The sequence below is a fragment of the Pogona vitticeps genome, chromosome 15, assembly GCF_051106095.1.
Source record: "Pogona vitticeps strain Pit_001003342236 chromosome 15, PviZW2.1, whole genome shotgun sequence".
Classification (NCBI taxonomy): domain Eukaryota; kingdom Metazoa; phylum Chordata; class Lepidosauria; order Squamata; family Agamidae; genus Pogona; species Pogona vitticeps.
The window spans coordinates 6898526-6917500 of NC_135797.1; the positions used below are offsets into that span (position 1 = coordinate 6898526).

The 18975-nt window shown below is 47.8% G+C and overlaps 1 protein-coding gene across 3 annotated transcripts in view; it reads right to left on the minus strand.

Moving 5' to 3' along the window:
• Positions 1 to 18975, minus strand: part of RTN3 (reticulon 3) — a 52560-nt gene that overhangs the window by 4049 nt on the left and 29536 nt on the right. For 2 of the 3 annotated variants that reach the window (XM_078381961.1, XM_078381960.1), the window contains 5 exons: positions 6065 to 6272; positions 3246 to 3384; positions 2390 to 2459; positions 581 to 627; positions 69 to 127 (listed from right to left, as the gene is read on the minus strand). In XM_078381961.1, coding sequence (XP_078238087.1) covers positions 69 to 127; positions 581 to 627; positions 2390 to 2459; positions 3246 to 3384; positions 6065 to 6272 — 523 coding nt within the window. Of the gene's footprint in view, positions 1 to 68; positions 128 to 580; positions 628 to 2389; positions 2460 to 3245; positions 3385 to 6064; positions 6273 to 16425; positions 18409 to 18975 lie in introns of all 3 variants that reach the window. The other variant, XM_078381959.1, reaches the window with a different exon arrangement.

Consider the following 18975-nt stretch of genomic DNA (forward strand, 5'->3'; position numbering starts at 1 on the left):
GGAAGGCTAGTGGCTTCCTGTGGAGACGGAAGAGCAGCAAGGCCCTCAAGCAGTTGGAAGAGACTCACTTGGTCACAATTGACTTGATCTGATCCCGGGCAATCCCAACATAATGGTCGATCTGAGTCTGAAAACAGAGAAGTTGGAGAGATCAGATGGAAGCCCAACAAAGCCATCTGTGATTGTCCTGTGTTTTAGTCACAGCCCGCCTCTTACCGATGCAAAAGCCTCTTTCTATCACTCTCTCATCCTTTAACCTTCTCTCCCTCCACCCCCCCAGCTCTCCTGGTGACTCTCCAAAAGAGGGAAACCTTTCAAAGTAAAAGATCAGATCACACCTGGGGGGGGGGCTGTCAATGCCCACCTTAGACCGTCCCATGGCATTCTGTAACTCAAAGGTCATGGGGTTCCAGGTACAGGGAGATAACCCCCACGGCAATCCTTTATGAGTCAGCCCTTTGACTCTTGCTCAGCAGGATGAAGTCAGCCTTTCCATTAAAATAATAATAATAAAAAATCCCGCATAACACCCCAACCTTGTTGCTCAAGGTCTCACAAGCCAAGATGTAAAGTGACTCACCTTGTACTTCTCATAAACAACCGGGACGCTGAAAACAAGCAATTCCCCTGCAATGAGACAATAGAGGTCATTAGGCCCCCACAGAGATCCTGGGGTCGACCAAGAACCCAGGAGGATAACAGGAATGGCGCTCCAATTTTACTGAGAGGCAGCCTGGCATGTTTTAAAGTAGGGATGGCGAAAGGAAGTCCCATCTATGGATGGAGCTGGACTACAAGTCCCAGTATTCCCAGCCATTGGTTATGCTGGCTGGGGCTGCTGGAAGCGGCAGGCCAGCTCCCTCAAGAGATGCTTTTAGACATTTCTGTTTTATACAGGGCAACGCTGGGATCCTATCTTTGAAACCCTGGCTGCTGGCCTGTGGGGTCCCTCAGGGTTCTGTTTGGCCTCCTATGTTGTTTTAACAACTACATGAAACCGCTGGAAGAGGCTGCCTGGAGTTTTGGGGTTCAGTGCCACCAGTATGCGGATGAACACCGAACTCTGCCTCTCCTTGGAAGCTGTTTCACCTCTAGTTCAGTGTCTACTATCAGGGATGAACTGGATGAGGTTCTCCCGGTCAGTGGAAAGGCAGACCAAGAAACAGGCTTGCAGCCTGCTTGGGGGTGCCCCTCCTGGATTCCTCTCCAAGCCTCGATGTTCAGGTTTCAGCAGTGGGCCAGAGTGCCTTTGCGCAGCTGTAACTAGTGGAGAGGTCTAATTTGGCCACACAGTGACACATGCCTTAGTTGCATCCTGGCTGGATTTCTATAATATGCTCTACGTGAAGCTGCCTACAGGAAGTGTCAGGAAACTTCAGCAGGTCCAGAATGCAGCAACCAGATTGCTAACCTGGGGACGGCTACACGGAGCATATTACTCCCCCACTACAGCAGCTTCACTGGCAGAATTCAAAGTGCTGGTCTTAACTATCAAGCCCTAAATGGCTTTGGGTCGAAGCTCTCTCAAAGAGTCTTATCTCCCATTCTGAGCTGACTTGGGTGCTAAGATCATCAGGAGAGGCCTTTCTCTTGGGTCCCGGCAACCCTCACGGGGGCATTTGGGGGGGGGGACACAGGAGAGGGGCCTTCTCAGTGGCTGCTCCCAGACTCTGGAACTCCCTCCCACTGGAGGCCAGGCTGGCCCCATTTCTGCTGTCCTTCAGATGTAATCTGCCTTGGGTATTTTTTTAAGGAGAAAGATGGGGTAATGAGAAATGCTGCCTGATTAGATGAGCAAGGTTCTTAAAACAGCACAACAGGCAAATGACAGATAGAGCTCTTCATCAAGACCCCAACAGCCTTTAAGGTCTGTAAATCAGATGGTATAATGGAACACACCAACATAGTATGTGGCATAGCGACATCTTTAAAGCTCATGTGGCTTTAGAATAAGATTAGATACGTTTATGGAGGACAACAACCAGCGACTCTTAACCATGTCTGCCAAATGGGACCAGGGTTTTGAGAAGGCAGGTCGCTGATGGACAAACAGCACATATAAGGGTTAGGGAATTTGAGATCTAGATTCTAGTCCTCATTGAGCAGGTGACCTTGGGCTAACTATGTTCTCTCTGACATACCGTGTTGCAGAAGCAAAAACATGGAAAGAAGAGAGCATAGGATGTAATTTTGTTAATAAATGAAATAAAATAAGAAACGTTGGGAAATTAAGGTTTTCACATCTCCTGGGTTTTCTGGAAGCAACCCTATCAGCCCATTGCATGAGAGAAAGCCTTTCCATCTGATTTAGGAAGGCTAACACGTGATGACTGCATTGGTAAAAAAAGGGTCACCTGCCAAACATCACTCCACAGTTCTGCCGTCTTACCCAGGATGAGAAGGGTGATCCCGTTGAAGATGGCCCCAACGTAGGTCATCAGCCACATGACGACTGCCAGCTGTGGGCAAAGGCAGGACAGGAGATGGTTAGCAGGCTCTCCCAGGAACTCGTTTCCCACTGCATGGCACTAGTAAGGCTGCACAGCAGATGAAGCTATGCTGTCCAGAGCTCTCTGATGGCCAAGATCCCTGGGCTTGCTGCGGCATCCATAGCACTTTCCTGGATGCTGCCCCTTAGAGATCCTTGCCAAGGCCCTGATGCTTTGAGTTGCTGTCGTCTGGGCCAGCAGGACTGAACCAATAACCGGTATCTTTTGCTAACAGCTGGGAGGAGGGTAAGGAGAGCTCAACCTCTGCAGCCATGTTGAGGCGGGCACGTGAAGACAGATCAGGTGAGGGGCAGAGACAAGAGCAACATGCTTCTACGGGGGTCAGCTCCGTCTGTCCTCCCCTCTCCTCTTTCCACAAGAGCTGCAGGGGAGTAGCCGAAGGCCCAGTTCATGATACGGAAGCTCCACCTTTCTTGGCCTACAACTCCCAGACTTCTTTATGGCTGGCTAAGCTGGCTGAGACTGATGGGAGCAGCAGGCAAGCGTTTTTTTTTTCCCTTCTTCTTATGCCAAGACATAAGGACAAATGGGACGGCTGGATTCAGCCATGGAGAAAAGGGGGCTGCTGTTTTTGATACCGGGCAGGTGACCCTCCTATTCCCCTGCTCAAGGGCTTAAAGCGCCATGCCGTATCACAGCTGGTGTTTTTTCCCCAAGTGAAAGATCTGCCCCTCAATGACGACCCAAGAGGAACCCTCCTCATAGGGCAACGGATGAATCTGGGCCCACACTTACCTTCAAGGAATCCACCAGGTCCTCCACCAAGAAGAGGCGCATGATGAGCTTCAGAGCCCGATTCACATGCCCCATCGCAGAGCTGACGTAGTTGTGGAAAGCCTCGGAGGAGAGTGTGATGTCCAGGTCCAGGTAGCTCCTGGGAAGGAAAAAGAGGAGGGAAGGACACATGGAGGACAACAAGCACCGCTTTTGCTTCTCGGCTCAAGATATCAGTAACGCCTGGGGATCCTCTGTTGGCGAGACCACAAACAAAAGCGGAAGCTGGTAGCGAGCCTTCTTTCCCCAGGGCTGCGTAGGAGGACAGGGCAAGACGGCAACAGACAGAGAAACACAATCTCTTCTTGCATCACTCGTGAAGCATGGAGGGGAAGCTGCTGGGAGAGGCGAAGGGGCCAGGGCACAGCCTCGGGTGCAGGGTGCCAGGATGGAGGTCCCCCACTGCTGTCAGGCACGTGGCCTCCATCTGGGCGTTAAGCTAAAATTCCTTAATTCTCCCAACTAGGGGACCGTCTTCCGAAGCAACCGACAGAGCTGGGCAAAAGGTTCTGCGTGGTCTTTTCTCCAGCAGCAAAAGGGCAGGCTTGTCCTCCCAGTGGGCACGGCCCTGCGCCACCCATTCAGGGTTAAAGGGAGGGAATGCCCCACAAGGACTGCCTTTTTCAAAACACTGGCTTAGAGCCAGGCTGAGCCCTACAGAAGGCAGAGTCAAAGAAACCAACGGGACTTCAGCCAGTTACTGGCTTACAGAAGCCCAGTTTATCTGACGTTCAGCTCAGCCAAACCGGAGGCTGCCAACTGTGTTTTTGCACAGTGGCATCAACCAATATGGTTTGGGTGGTTTATTTTTCTTTGCTAAGTTGACAAGAATACATCCTTAGGAAGACCACAGTTGGGCCCGATGGAGACTGGAGACAGCTGTGAAGTCTAGCTACCTGTGTTGGAGGGAGACAATACGTGTGTGCATCTCTCTCTCTCTCTCTCTCTCTCTCTCTGTGGAGGACTAAGCAGGGCGAACCTGACAAGAGGGATTAAGACAAAAAGGGTTCTGAAGAAGGTTAACAGATGTTTCTACTTTGGTTTCCTGTGCTATGAATCTTTTGCTTTGCTTATGAGAAAAAATAGAGTTCTAAAAGTTGGACACGAGAGCCGTCAGAGAAAAAACTGTCAGATCACAGTCTCAAATGCTTAAGACAAATAGAAGTGAAATCCCCGCTCCTAAATAAGTTTCTAAAGAGACTCGGGTAGCTGCTAGAAAGGGGTGGGGGGGGGGGGAGAGATACCTCTCTGAGCAGTCTTATCGAAGCTAGCATGGAAAAAAGACTGCTGAATTAACAATTTGTGTGAATGATCTGGCAAAAGATTATACCATGCCAGATTGATCAAAAAACTGGAACAGGCTATTTCCAAACTGGACTCTTTAGTGAAGGAATGTCAACAGATGGGAAAGGACATGAAAGCAGTCCAGGGGATGAAGGCAAGCATAGCAAAAATGGAGGACAGAGTAAAGCAAATGGAAGATTTATCAAAACAGAATGAAGGGAAAACAAAGGCACAACAACAGAAGATAGATGATTTGCAAAAGAAAGTGGTTTATTTGGAAAATAACTCAAGATGCAACAACATCAAAATAATGGATTTTAAGCTGTCCCCCATCCCCGTTGCCCTCTGCCTCCTGTCCCCGTGGGGACAGTAGGCAGAGGGCAACGGGGACGGGAGGCAGAGGGCAGCAGAGGTGGCTTTGAATTTCCCGCCCATTCCCCCTGCCTTTCATAGGTCGAAGCTCCGGCCGCACGTTGAACCAAAATTTTGCGGCTGGAGCTTTTTGTACCTCGAAATTTTCTTAAGTAGGGAGCTTCATAAGTCAGGGGTCCACTGTATGGGGCAGATTTCTTGAACATGTGCTAACAAAAGGAAAAGGGAAAGCTCCAAATCAAGAATCAATGCAGTTCTGGAGGATAATAAAGGAAAAAGAAGAATAAAGATAGAGGAAGAAGAGGATTACCGCAAGAGGTCCTGTCTATGGTGGTGGGGAACACAGTCGATTTGTATTTTGGTTTATGTATTTTATATTTATGTTGTAGTTTAAGAAAAAAAAAGATGTTTCTAAAACAGCCAATATGTTTTGGAGTAAACTGCTCTTTGGCAAGCAGAAGCAATCTTTCTGCACAAGAAGAACTCTAGAATCCTGAAACTCAGAAATGCAAATACCTGTCAATAAGCAGATATTGACTTCTACTGCATTTTTTTTCATTGCTGTTACAGTGTGCATACAGAGGGAGAAAGATCACTGCTAAGCAACAAGCAGACAGACAAAAACGTTGTGCTCTTCTTGACTCAACCCTTCGAATCCTAGCCAAGGAAATTTGGGTCCTAGGGTGGAATACAGCCCCCAGGGGAATTCCCTTGATGCCCCCTTCTCATGACTTCATATGGAGGTTTTCCTGCTTTTGTTTCCCCTTGCTTTTAAAACATGGACCTTTTATTTATGTATTAAAATGCTTTTCCAAGAGGCTTCATTATAGACTGCAAGGGCTTTAAGATGAAATCGGTAGTTATTCCGGGTGCCTGTTGCCCTTGGCCCTGATTTACCCCCAATGAAATGTAGCTCCAGAAAAAATTTCTTGAAATTGAATTTGACCTTTCGGTGAAAAAAGGTTCACTGCCCTTAAGTTAAATTACAAGAGAGGCAACAGGTGAAGAAAGAACCCTTTTTTTGCCCAGGATTCAGAAGAGCTATCGGTAAGCAGGGAAGACAATAAAGTTTTCCGGAAAGTGAAAGCTGAGGATGACAGATGACTTGGGCCATGTCCACTTACTTGAATGGATGTCCATCTTCAGATTTCTGTATGGCCTGGATGACGGACTTGTAGACTCGGAAGCTGATGGTGACCGAGAGGAGTGCCAGGATGAGGTACGAGACGACGCTGATGACGCTGAAGGCGGCCAAGGAGAGGAGCAAGATCAACGTCGTGCTGAAGACGAGGCCTGTCTTTTTCACATCCCGCCAGAAGATCAGGTCATGCACTACGAAAGGGGGAAAACAAGCATAAAGATGCCAGCGGTCATTGGGCAGGATGGCTAGACAGCCAAATAAATCCCTTCTCTAGGTTCAGTTGCCACCTGAGGTAGAGACAGGTGGGCAAACAAGAATAAACAGCAATCCTCAGACTGCAACCCCCAGAATCTCTAACCAACTGTAATCTAAAGCAGTACGAAAATCAAACCTTTGAGATAAAAATCATAGGGCTTCTGAAAGAGACTCTCTTGCCCCCCCTAGACTGTCAAACACTAGCTCAGTCCTCCCCAATAGGTTTCAGCCCCAGTTAAAATGGTGAAGGATCATGGAAGCTGAAGCGCCAAACAGCCAGAGGGCAGACCGGGGAGCATCTTTTATAGAACAATTAACTATTTATACAGCTTAGTTGATCCAGAAGCCTGCAAACGGCATATTCTCACTTATTGTAATTTAAAACAAATGAAACAAACAAGGACAAAGGCAGGTTAAAGATATAAATATATTTAAAAGCCATCCACACGACCAGACGTTTGTACCCTGCAAAGCCAAGCATTCTTCCAGTTTGTAGGTAGTGGTGGTAGCAGCTCAAAGAGGATCCAGGATGAGGGCAAATGGCGTTCCCGGATAACTCAGAACATGCACACCCCTCCTGTTGACTTCGGAGGGGGGGGTCTAAGGACTTCAGTGCATTATCTGCAGCTCAGGTCAGTAGTGAACGGATCTCTGGTTTCTGGGATCTGTTTTGGTGTTTGACAGAATTCCTAGTAAGCTGATCAAAGCTGAATGCAAAAAGATTTAAACCATTTCAAACCCAGAAATCGGAGCACTAGAACATAATGGAGGTTGTGTTTCTTCTCTACAAGAGCTTACTCCGGGTTAACCCACAAGCCCTGAATGATTCCTCTTCTGGTCTAGAGTATTTAACGACCGTCTGCTCCACCATTAGTAATATACATCCCCTACAGTCAAGGAACAACGGCGAGGTTGTAGCCAAGCTGTCTTTTGGTAACAGATGGGCAGCCCACACAAAAAGGGAAACATGTAGAGAGCAAGCACAGTCACTTCTGGAGCCTTAAGAACGCCTGGGTTTGAAAATATACACATCAACCCCAGTGAACACTGGCATTCGGAGAGAGCAGGCGTCCACGGCTCAATTTGGACCTGCCGTATCCATCCAACTCTATGAAGAGGCTTCTGCTACCCCTATAAGAGGGAAGGCTACACTTTTCCTTCAGATTTGTAGCTTGTAGGCACAGGTATGAGGTCACAGAAATCCACACACTGTGGCTTCTTCTTCTTCTTAGCCAGCCCATAATAGGCGATGTGGCTAAGGAAGAAGGCTTGGTTTCACAAATCCACACCGGAGGACAAAAGCAGGCGGAGCGGCCAGGCCTGAACAAGCCCCATGCTACCCCCTGGACACATCTGGGATATACAGTAATTTACATACATATCTCTGGTTTTTAATGTTTGTATATGTTTAATTGGCTTTTAATACAGTATATACATGGTATTTAAAACCAGCTGACTATCATACAGCATATGTGAGCCATCCTGGGCCCCCCGAGAGGAGACAGGCGGCAGATAAATAATAGAAATAAAGGCCCCGAACGCCATCCACAGACACATACTTGCAGTGAGTAAATGCATTTATATACAGTGATACCTCGCAAGTCGAATGCCTCATGCAATGAAAAACTCGCAAGACGAAAGCGTTTTGCGATTTTTTGGTGGCTTGCAAGATGAATTTTTTTATGGCCACGCTTCGCAAGATGAATTTTTTTTCCTTTTTTGGATTTGTTTTAAATCGCAAAACCGTTAGTACCGCGCTTCGCAAGACGAAATTTTCGCAATATGACACTACTCATGGAACAAATTAATTTCGTTTTGCGAGGCATCACTGTATTTGAGGAAGAAGCCAATGCAGTCCTTCTGCTTTCCTGTGGGCTCTCGGGTGAGCTGAATGAGAGCAGGCAATGGGTTCAGAAGAGAACCTGCTTTGAGAAATGGTGGGGTGGAGTCAGGGAAAAGGAAGACGGAGAGATGCATGTGTGTCTCGGGGAAATTCTGCAGCAACAGCTTAGCTAAGTCACCTCCTCTCGCCTCCCCCCCCCGCCAACTCTACAGTGAAATACAGTGGTGCCTCGCTTAATGATTACCTCATTAAACGACGAATCTGCTTGACGATGAGGTTTTTGCGATCGCAAAACAATGTTTTAATGGGAGAAAATCGCTTTACGATGATTGGTTCCCTGCTTCGAGAACCGATTTTTTGCTTAACGATGGTTTAAAAACAGCTGAGCGGCAGCTCTCAAAATGGCCGCCCGCTGTGCAAAATGGCTCCCCGCTGTTTTTAGGACGGATTTTTCGCAAGACAGGCACTGGAAAATAGCTGCCCGATGGAGGATCGCTGGACGATTAGGTATTTAGCCATTGGAATGCATTGAGTGGTTTTCAATTGGTTCCCCCCGCTTGACGATGATTTCGGTCTACAGTGATTTCGCTGGAATGGATAAATGTCGTCAAGCGAGGCACGACTGTAATTGTCAAAGGAGCCAAAAATGAGTCTTTGGGATTTTAAAAAATGCAGAAGAAAACCCAGTTCACAAACTCAGAGCAAGGTCAAAGCAAAAAAAGGAGGTGGGACACCATGTCAGAAGCTACGCATGTTGGCACGCCTGCATTGGCAATGACATCCTCATCTTGGCATCTCCCACTGAAGATGCCTCTGAGGAAAACACATCAGGGATGATGAATAAATAATAATCAACGTCTAATAATGGCAAGGTGAATAAAAGTGCCTGCATCTCCTCCCCCCCCCCCCAACCAAGCTCTGATTCGCTTCCATTTCATTGCGTTCTCTCTCTGTTTTACCAGCCTGCTGCTGGGAAGTCTTTGGTTGGCTTCCCTGCATCCTGCTGAATTTTGCTTGAATTTTTCATGAGCTCTGGGAGCGCCCAGGCTGATGAGGAAAAACAAGGCTGCCTGCATTTTCGCATCCTCAGAATCTCCACTGCCACTAACAGAATAATAATTAAAAATTGCCAGTCCCCCTTGGCCATGAAACAAAATTCAAAGACACTCAGTGAATGCTGGCTAAAAACATAATATGGTGTGTAAATGTGGGGGTTTAGGGAAGGAGAATAATTGGGATAAACAGCAGAGAGCATGACGAAGTCATCCCCTGCCTCTCTTAGCCCAAATACCTGCCCTGCTTCATGATTAGCAGGAAGACAGTCTTGCAGCCAAGCCCCGTATTAAAGAAGCAAGCTCTGCTCAGCCCCATCTCTTCTGTGCTAGGAGGACTGCGAGAACCTGGGTTGGTCATCACAGTTGGACTGGAATGGCTCCAGAGTGATTCCACTGAAGCCAGTGGGACTTCTGCCACGGCCAACTTGCCCCATCAATTTCAACAGGAATTCTGTGTCTGAATCTGTAATCCAGCCCAGCAATGTCGTCATTTAGTCGTGTCCGACTCTTCGTGACCCCATGGACCAGAGCATGCCAGGCCCTCCCGTCTTCCACTGCTTCCCGGAGTTGTGTCAATTTCATGTTGCTTGCTTCGCAGACCCTGTCCAACCACCTCGTCCTCTGCCTTCCCCTTCTCCTCTTGCCGTCACACCTTCCTAACATCAAGGTCTTTTCCAGGGAGTCTTCTCTTCTCACGAGATGGCCAAAGTACTGGAGCCTCAGCTTCAGGATCTGTCCTTCCAGTGAGCACTCAGGGTTGATTTCCTTTAGAATTGATAGGTTTGTTCTCCTTGCAGTCCAGGGGACTGGGAGACAAAAGTCCTTCCCTCCAGAAGCTGCTAAATGGCAAATCTTCATCAGATTTTCATCAGGCGGAAGCCAATGTTAATTAACCTTGGACATTCCGTCCCAAAGCAGGAGGGCTAAACTTCTGTTCACCTCAGGGTTACATCAGTGATAAGCAACTGCTCCTTGATAATTAGGAATTTCTTTAAGTTTTAATATGAGGTGGCCATTCGGGCTTGTAGAAGGTTAATTGTTTTCAAGCAGGCTGTTGTTGCCCATTCTGCTGAAGACCTCCAACAACTCAGGAATCGTTTTAGCAAGGCCTGCCAAGACTTTGGATGAACAACCAGCCTGAACAAAACACAAGTCATGGGCCAGGGCAGGGACTCACCTCCCTCTATTACCATCTCCATGCAAGAATTGGAGGTTGTCCATGACTTTGTGTACCTTGGCTCAACGATCTCTGACACTCTCTCCCTAGATGTCGAGCTGGATAAATGCATCGACAAAGCAGCTACCATGTTTGTTTGTTTGTTTATGTATTTAATTAATTTTTTAGATTTCTATCCTGCCCCTTTAGACAGAGTCTACTCCGAGCGGGTTCCATTAAACATTGTAAATTAAACAGTTACCAAAACAATTCAGTAATGCTCAATATGGGAAAACAGAAAATTATAATAAAAAATAAAGTCAAGTATTGACAGGAGGGAGGGCCTGCCTAAAGAGCCAAGTTTTTAATTGGCTCTTCAAAACACCTACCAAGCAGCTACCATGTTCTCTAGACTCACAAAGAGAGTATGGCTTAATAAGAAGCTGACGGCATATGTCAAGATCCAGATCTATAGAACCCATGTCCTGAGCACACTCCTGTCCTGCAGTGAGTCCTGGACACTTTGTGCACAGCAGGAGAGGAAGCTGAACACCTTCCATATGCGTTGCCTCCGATGCATTTTTGGGATCACCTGGTAGGACAACGTTCCAAATAGAGTCGTCCTAGAACTAGCTGGAATTTTCAGCATGTATACATTACTGAAACAGCGACGTCTACGTTGGCTTGAGGCACGTCGTGAGAATGGCTGATGGTCGGATTCCAAAGGATCTCCTGTATGGAGAATTATTGCAGGGAAATTGCCCCAGAGGGAGACCACAGCTGCGATACAAGGAGATCTGCAAGTGGGATCTGAAGGCCTTAAGAATGGACCTCAACAGATGGGAAAACCTGACCTCTGAGCGTTCAGCCTGGAGGCAGGCGATGCATCACGGCCTCTCCCAATTTGAAGAGACCCTTGTCCAGCAGGCCGAGGCAAAGAGGCAGTCCTGAAAGCAGCAAAATCAGAGCGCTGGACAGGGGACAGATTGTATTTGTCTTCAGTGTGGAAGGGATGGTCACTCTTGAATTGGCCTCCTCAGCCACACTAGACGCTGCTCCAAGTCCTCTTTCAGAGCACGTGACCATCGTCTCTCAAGACTGAAGGATGCCTAGTCTAAAAGCATCTGGGGCTTCCAGGCAAGGTGGCACATCAGCAGTTTAGCAGCTATCCCTCTTTGTTTCAGCTTACATTGTGCCTTAATATTTGCAAAGAAAACACTTGCAGCAAAAACAACACAAGACTCTTGCTCTCTCTTCCCTAAACCAAATGCTATCTTTTGGAACTTACTGCTACTTGGACCAATGCATATACAACAGGAGTAGGTTAAGCTGCTTTATCTTAAGCTGGACCAATTTGATCTGTCATACTCAGTCCTGCCCTATTGAGAAGGCCAACGATTCCCCAAAGGCCTCAGACAAGAAAGATCCTCTTGTGCTGTGGAGATTGTGGAGCCAGGAGGACATAACGCCTGTGGAAGGTTTCCTCCCCTCAAATGATGAGCCTGGGACTCCAGATGCCAGGGAGTGAACCTGGGGCGGTGGCACATGCAAAGCATGTGGCCCTTGTTTCGGGCAACGTCTCCTCCCAGAGTCAAGTGGTCCGGGAGCCAGACAGAAGAGGCATTTAAAACACAGCACAACGTGCGCTCTGTTCCAACATGGGAGGAGCTGCGCCCTCTCGATGGGAGAGGGGCGGCAGGCAGCTTGCCAAAGATAAAAGTTTATAAAGCAACCCCCTCTCCCCCTCTGTTTCAGGCTGCTTGCTCCCTGACCCAGAGAGAAGAAAAGCAATATGGGCCTGCCTCTCATTTACCCCCTCCCTACATTTGCATGCAGTTTGGCTTGAAAAGACAGGAGCTCTGGATGGCCCAAAACTAAACCCAAGTCAATCATTTCTGCCGTTCCCGGAAGAGAATGCAAGCCAAGAATCTCTGCCTTGTGCTTGTCTCCTAGCAGGCCATAAAAGCTGCGCAGCCTCCCGGGGAGCTCAGCTCGGCAGGAAGATGGAACACTCTCCCCAGTCCTGCATCAGGCCCAGAGCGTCTTAGCGCTCCTCCCTCCACCAGAAGGGCTTCACAGATGCTGTCGTTCTTCCTAAAAGTGCCAAAGGCATCCTTGTACAGTGGCGCCTCGCTTAACGATTTTAATTGGTTAAAAAAAAAAAAAACATCGCTAAGTGAAACGCGTTTTCCCATAAAGATGCATTGAAAACCGGATAATCCGTTCCAATGGGAACGGATTACTGTCCTTAGGCGAAAATCGCCATAGGAAACATCGCTAAGTGAAATGGGGTTCCCCCATTGGAATACATTGAATAGGTTTCAATGCATTTCAATGGGTCGGACAGGTCCGTTTTTGCTATTTTTAAAGTGTATTAAAATGTTCAAAAACTGTTTAAAATGCTTGGAATCGTCAGTGCACCTTGTAAAATCTTTGCAAACTTAATTTGGCTTTGTTCTGAGTCTTCGTTAATTTTTGGTGAATTTTCTTCTCCCCCATTGGAATGCATTGAACTGTAGGTTTGACAATTTAAAATAGCAAAAACGGACATTGCTAAGCGAAACAGGGGAACCTAAACTGTCATCGCTAAGCGAAGCAAGGTTCCGAACATTGCTATGCGAAATTTCCCCACTGGAAACATCGCTAAACGGAGCGCAAAATCGCTCCAAAAACCTCATTGCTGAGCGAATACATCGCTAAGCAAGGCACCACTGTAGTATCTTTTGAAACAGGCCGAGGAGGGACAAGTGTAAAGCTGACAAAATTCCTGCATGGATCCTTACAGCTAAGTTCAAAGACATCCATATGGAGTGAATGCACCTTCTGCCAAAGCTTACCCTCACCTCTGTTTTCCTCTCCTCTTTTCTTATGCAGCGTTCTGGACTGGAATCTCCAGAGGGCAGAGACCTTATTACTGTATTCTCATCCTCACGAGTCCTCTGCAGCACACTGTGCACGCCAGCCTATGAACAGAAGGGCTTGGCTTTGGCCAAAACAAGCACCGAGTGAAGACATGGCTTGATAGCTTGAAGTTAGCTACTGCTGATTCATCCGTACATGCTACATTTCTGTGTGTATGGATTATTTCTGGTATGGGGGCACAGTGCATTCTGGGAAATGCAACTTGCCCTCCCCAGTAGAGTCCGAGGGAGTGCAGATTGGTTACAAAGACTACCATTTAAGCGAAAGATTGCTGAAGTAGGATGAGCATTGAGAAAGGAGAGCAACATGCCTCTCAGCTGCAGCTCAGCTCTATCCCAAACACGGATATGAAGGAGAAAATTAGGCCCACATAATAAACATATGCTCAGGCTCAGAGCCCTTCCTCCTCAAGCGGCTATTTTCTTGCATGCCACTATCCCAAAATGGGGAAAAATGACTACATGCCCATTTCATTCTGCACCATTTTACCCAATTTTTCTCCTTAGGAAATGTCAACTTGGCACCTCACCCCCTTGCCTATGATCCTAGCCAGCGACACAAGGAAAATAATGAAGCACAAAATATGCTCCTGATATGATGGATGTCATGGTCATTTCAAACAATTATGTGGAATCTAGATGGGGGCGGGGATATTTTGCAGTTAAAGGCAAAATCCTATTCATATTTACTTAGAAAACCACAGAATCATGAAGTTGGAAGCAGCCTATAAGGCCACTGAGTCCAACCCCCTGCTCAATAAAGGTAAAGGTTCCCCTTGACATTGAGTCCAGTCGTGTCCGACTCGAGGGCGGGGTGCTCATCCCCGTCTCCAAGCCGTAGAGCCAGCGTTTGTCCATAGACAGTTTCCGTGGTCACGTGGCCAGCGCGATTAGACACGGAACGCCATGACCTTCCCACTGAGGTGGTACCTATTTATCTACTCAGATTTGCATGCTTTCGAACTGCTAGGTTGGCGAGGAGCTGGGACAAGCGACGGGAGCTCCCTCCGTCACATGGACTCGATGTTACGACTGCTGGTCTTCTGACCTTGCAGCACAGAGGATTCTGCGGTTTAACCCGCAGCGCCACCACATCCCTCAATGCAGGAATATAAATCAAAGGATATCTGCCAGGTCTAAGTTTCTCTTGATTGCCTCCAGTGATGGAGCACTCACCACCTTGTGGGGTAATGGGTTCTGCTGTCTTACTACTCTAACGATTAGGAAGTTTTTTCTGATATTCAACTGAAACCTGGCTTCCTGTAACTTGAGCCCACGGTTGCGTATCCTGCACTCTGGGATGACTGAGAACACATCTTGCCCCTCCTCTGAATGACAGCCTTTCAAGTAATTGAAAAGTGCTATCATACTTCCCCTCAGCCTTCTTTTCTCAAGGCAAAAAGGCAAGTCCCACTGTTTTTAGGCTTTCTCCCTAGTAAGGTGCTGAGAATTGTCAATCTTGGTCACTGAATAGATCAATATGAATTCTGAGTGACTTTACACATGATAAAACCAAACCCAAGAGAAAACTGAAAGTGTCATATCCCTTTTTCAAGGCTAAAGACATATTTGAATGTGAGCTTTTGTACATTGTATTGATCAGGTGTAACATGCACATATAATCCTGCCTACGCAGATAATCCCATGTAGGAAAAAATGAGCAAGTGGGAGTATTGCCACACACTGAAATTATATAGATGCTACACCTGAGAACGCTGATGCCCACACCCAAATTCCAGCCTTCACTTTGGGAACAAAACAAGCATGTAAGCTTTATACAATGGTGGCCATAGGAGTTGAAATAACCAGAATGTTATACAGTATTGTCAAAGCACTGCCCCTATAGTGTTTTGTTATACCGTATTTTTCGCTCCATAAGATGCACCAATTTTTTAGGAGAAGAAAACAGGAAAATATAATCTGTTTTCTTCGCTCCATAAGACGCACAGACTTTCCACCCCCGTTTTATGGTGAAAAGGTGCGTCTTATGGTGCGAAAAATACGGTAATCTTTACAACATCTTTGTAAACTATGGTAGAAGTTACTTGCTTCAGGCCAACCAAGTACATTTTCCTTCATCACAGAGGTAAAATGTAAATTGGAGGACTTCCTGGCTCATAGTGGCCCTCCTGTAACACCAACACGACTTTTCTGTGCAAGAACAACATTTGATGCCTTGAGATTTCTGCAAAAGCCATTTACAGTGATAAGAGAGGCTTTGCAAATCTGAGCTGCCAGTCAATCCTTGCAAGAGCTCATTTGTTCTTGGCTTTCTGAAAACTTGCATTATATAAAAAAACAACCCACACGTAACTGGAGCTCAAGACTACAATTTACAAGAGAGGAACCCTATGGTAGGCATGCATGACCCATATGTTTGATATTCATTCCATTACTCGATCTTTGACACCAACGACTTCCTATTTCAGGAAGGCTGGTAACACTTCAAATCTGCCTTCAATTATTTTTTTTTCCTTTTTGCCTAGTATGCCAAATAAATGTAACCTCCAGCTTTTTGATATGGGGACTGCCAGGCTTCTTGATGCTTTAATGCGATCGGCCAAAAGGGAAGCTTACGTGCTATGATAAAAGGCAATGGGGAATTCACGGAGCAACTGGCAGCCCTTCGGCTACAGCAGTGGTTCCTCACCTTGGGTCCCCAAACGTCCTTGGATTAAAATTCCCAGAAATCCTGGCCAGCATAGCTAGTGATGAAGGCTTCTGGGAGATTTAGCCTAAGAACATCTGGGGACTCAAGGTTGGGATCTACTGGTCTACAGAAATGGGAAAAAACAACAACTGATTCTACAATCTCTGGGTTGAAATCTGACCACTGACAACTGTACAGCTAGGATGATTTTTGAACTTTTCTGCCCCTACATCCCTTTCTGCAGTGCCCGCCCTCACTTTTGTAGGATACGAAAGCCTGATTTTTTTAAAAAAAAAAACACACAGTGTTTTAGTAGTCCTGGTTAGATATGAGATGGCAGGTGGGAAAGTAGCACAGGTAAGGGAAAGAAATAATGTCATGGAGATAAAATAAAGCAAATTGTGACTTTCATTATCTGGTGAGTTAGATGCAAGGTACAAGCAGCAACTTAGGAGTGTGTTTACCTGAGAATCCAGCCAGTAATTTTTTGATCATGTGTGGTAGGGGAGGCTCAGGAGAGAGCCCTTGGGAAGATTTGCTGGAAACGCCGTGCGCCCCGAAGGCGGCAGCAGCAGGGCCAGGAGCCAGCTTCACATCCACCGCCTCCTCTAGGCAGAGGGGCCTCTTCTCCAAGGCCGACTTCTGAGCAGGCACTGGAGGCTCTTGCGGAATAGTATGAAAGTAGTGCCCAGAAGCCCTCCCGCTGGGCAGAGAGCTCCGGCCCGGAGCGGAGGAGGGCTGCCTTTCCATCTCAGTCTTCCGGCCGGCTTCTTTGAGGGCCTTGATCGTGAGGTGCTCTTGCTCAAAGTCTTGAGCTGCCTGGGGCGGCCGCTGGAAGTCTGGAGCCGCCACGTGAGACCGGGCTGCCCTGAGCTCGGCCTCTGAGAAAGTTTCAACGGGGTCTTCGGGGGAATCATTCCCTTCCGATTTCAAACCCTCCTTCGTGACGTCCATGAAGCCCTCGGCCTTCGCAGCCTCTGGACACACCACCGTTTTCGCCTTATCTAAAGGGAGAGACGGGGAGACTGCTCGTGGGGAAAGAGGGAGGCCTTCGGCACTGGATTGCTTCCCGACAAAGTCCTGCCTGCAAGTACCCAGTTCCCTCCCTGTCTTAGATCCAGCCGGCGGGCTCCCCTGAAGAACATCAGCCTTGGCCTGGATCGCTTTGAAGTGATCAGGGGCTCCCAAAGTGCCTTCCGCGTTCTTGGAAGGAACCCTGCTTTCTGGGTGGAGTCCAGCCATCTTGTGCAAAGCCCTTCCTGCTTCTGCCTGCACAGTTTCTGTTTCTGGCTTGTCACTCTCGGGCAACTTCTCCGTTCGGAAGGTCATCTCTGCCGCCGCGTCCTCAATGACGGTGTCATCGGACTCGCTGGAGCTGTCGACATCAACTGTTTCGGGAAGGCCAGGATTTGACCAACTGATGTCAGGCTTTGGCTCTACGGAGGCAGCGGTGGCCACAGCGACCTTCTTCCCAACACCTGCCCCTTGAGAGACCGCCAGCTGCTTTCCTTCGACCTCTGGAGGCAGCCGGCTTTTTGGGTGGAGGCTGACTGTGACCGGGTGATGAGGGGTGGGAGCCTTCCCCACTTCCATGATACCGGCCTTCAACCGCGTAAGGTCAGTGCTGGTATCTTGGGGAGGCGACGCTGAGACTCCCGAGCGAACCAACTCTTCTGCTTTGTCATCCAGATCCTTGGGGATCAGATCCCAGTTGAGCAGCTCATTGGTGAAGCTATGCATCTCGCGGACACACTTGGAGACCTCTTCGAGGGCAGCGGTGGTACCCGAGGATTGGCGCGAGAGCCCGGGAACAGGAGGAATTCTGCCACCACTCCGTGGCTTGGCCCGAAACTCACAGACGCTGTCCTCTGGAATGTCCGTCAGCATCTCCCGCTCGTTATGCAGGACCCAGTTGCTGCCAATGTCACTGGCGCTGCTTGCAAGGACCTCCTTGAATTCCTTATCAAATTCCAGTTTGTCAGCAATCACTTCAAATGGAGATTCGGGAGACTCTTTCTCCACCGCAGCGTCACCCATGGCTGAGGAGTGCGAATATCCAACTTTGGACTGAGGCTGCGCAGGTTCTTCTTGCGGGTTGGTCAGCAAAGCAAATTTGGACTCTACGCTGGAAGCCAGTTCTTTCAGCTGGTCACGTCCACTCAGATCAGCCTTCCCATTTACAGAGACATCTCCTTTAGGATTACTATGCCCCGGGGAACCAGCTTGCAATGCTGGACCACATGTATGAGCTCTGGAGCCATCAGAGCCTTCTTCTGGGCCAGGAGGACCCGCAGAGGCTGCCTTTGTTCCCAGACTTTCATTGGTCCCATAGACATAGTCTTGGTTTTGGCCATCGATGAACTCCTTCCCTGCCTTTCGGGGTTCGGACTTTTCGGTTGCTTCCCTTTGGTTTCCTGAATGTGTTAAATATGTTTCTTGAGCTCCAGCTGATGAAGAGAAGATGGTGGGGGGAAAGGAGGGAATTGCAACCTTGGAAGCAGAGCCGAGGGCCATAGGGAGAAATCCAGACTTGTTTTGTTTTGAAAGGGAGAGATGCACACAGCAGCCATTACTACTTCCACAGTCAAGCAAGCAACATGCTCTTTGTACAAGGGGGACAACAGCAGCCTTGCCAAACATGCATGAGACCACCACAAGAGGATTTCACAGGAAGCTGTGATTCACATAAACATAAAGCCACTGACAGTTCCGCAACAGATGAAGATAGTAGTCCTCCCACGTTACTACGTGTGCAAAAGAACAGGGGCATGCTGAGTGGATGACCAGAAGCAACCCAAAACAGTGCACGGGACCCCCTCATATAGTGTTATTGCTGCTGGATGCTCACAGGGTGGCAAGGCAGTAAGATAATGGAAGCTTGTCTACTATTCCATTTTACAGTTGTGTCCATTTATGACTACTTATAGTCATACCTATTGTGCATCACACATGTATTCCATAAGGACAAAGCGGCATTTATATATACCGTATTTTTCGCACCATAAGACCACTTT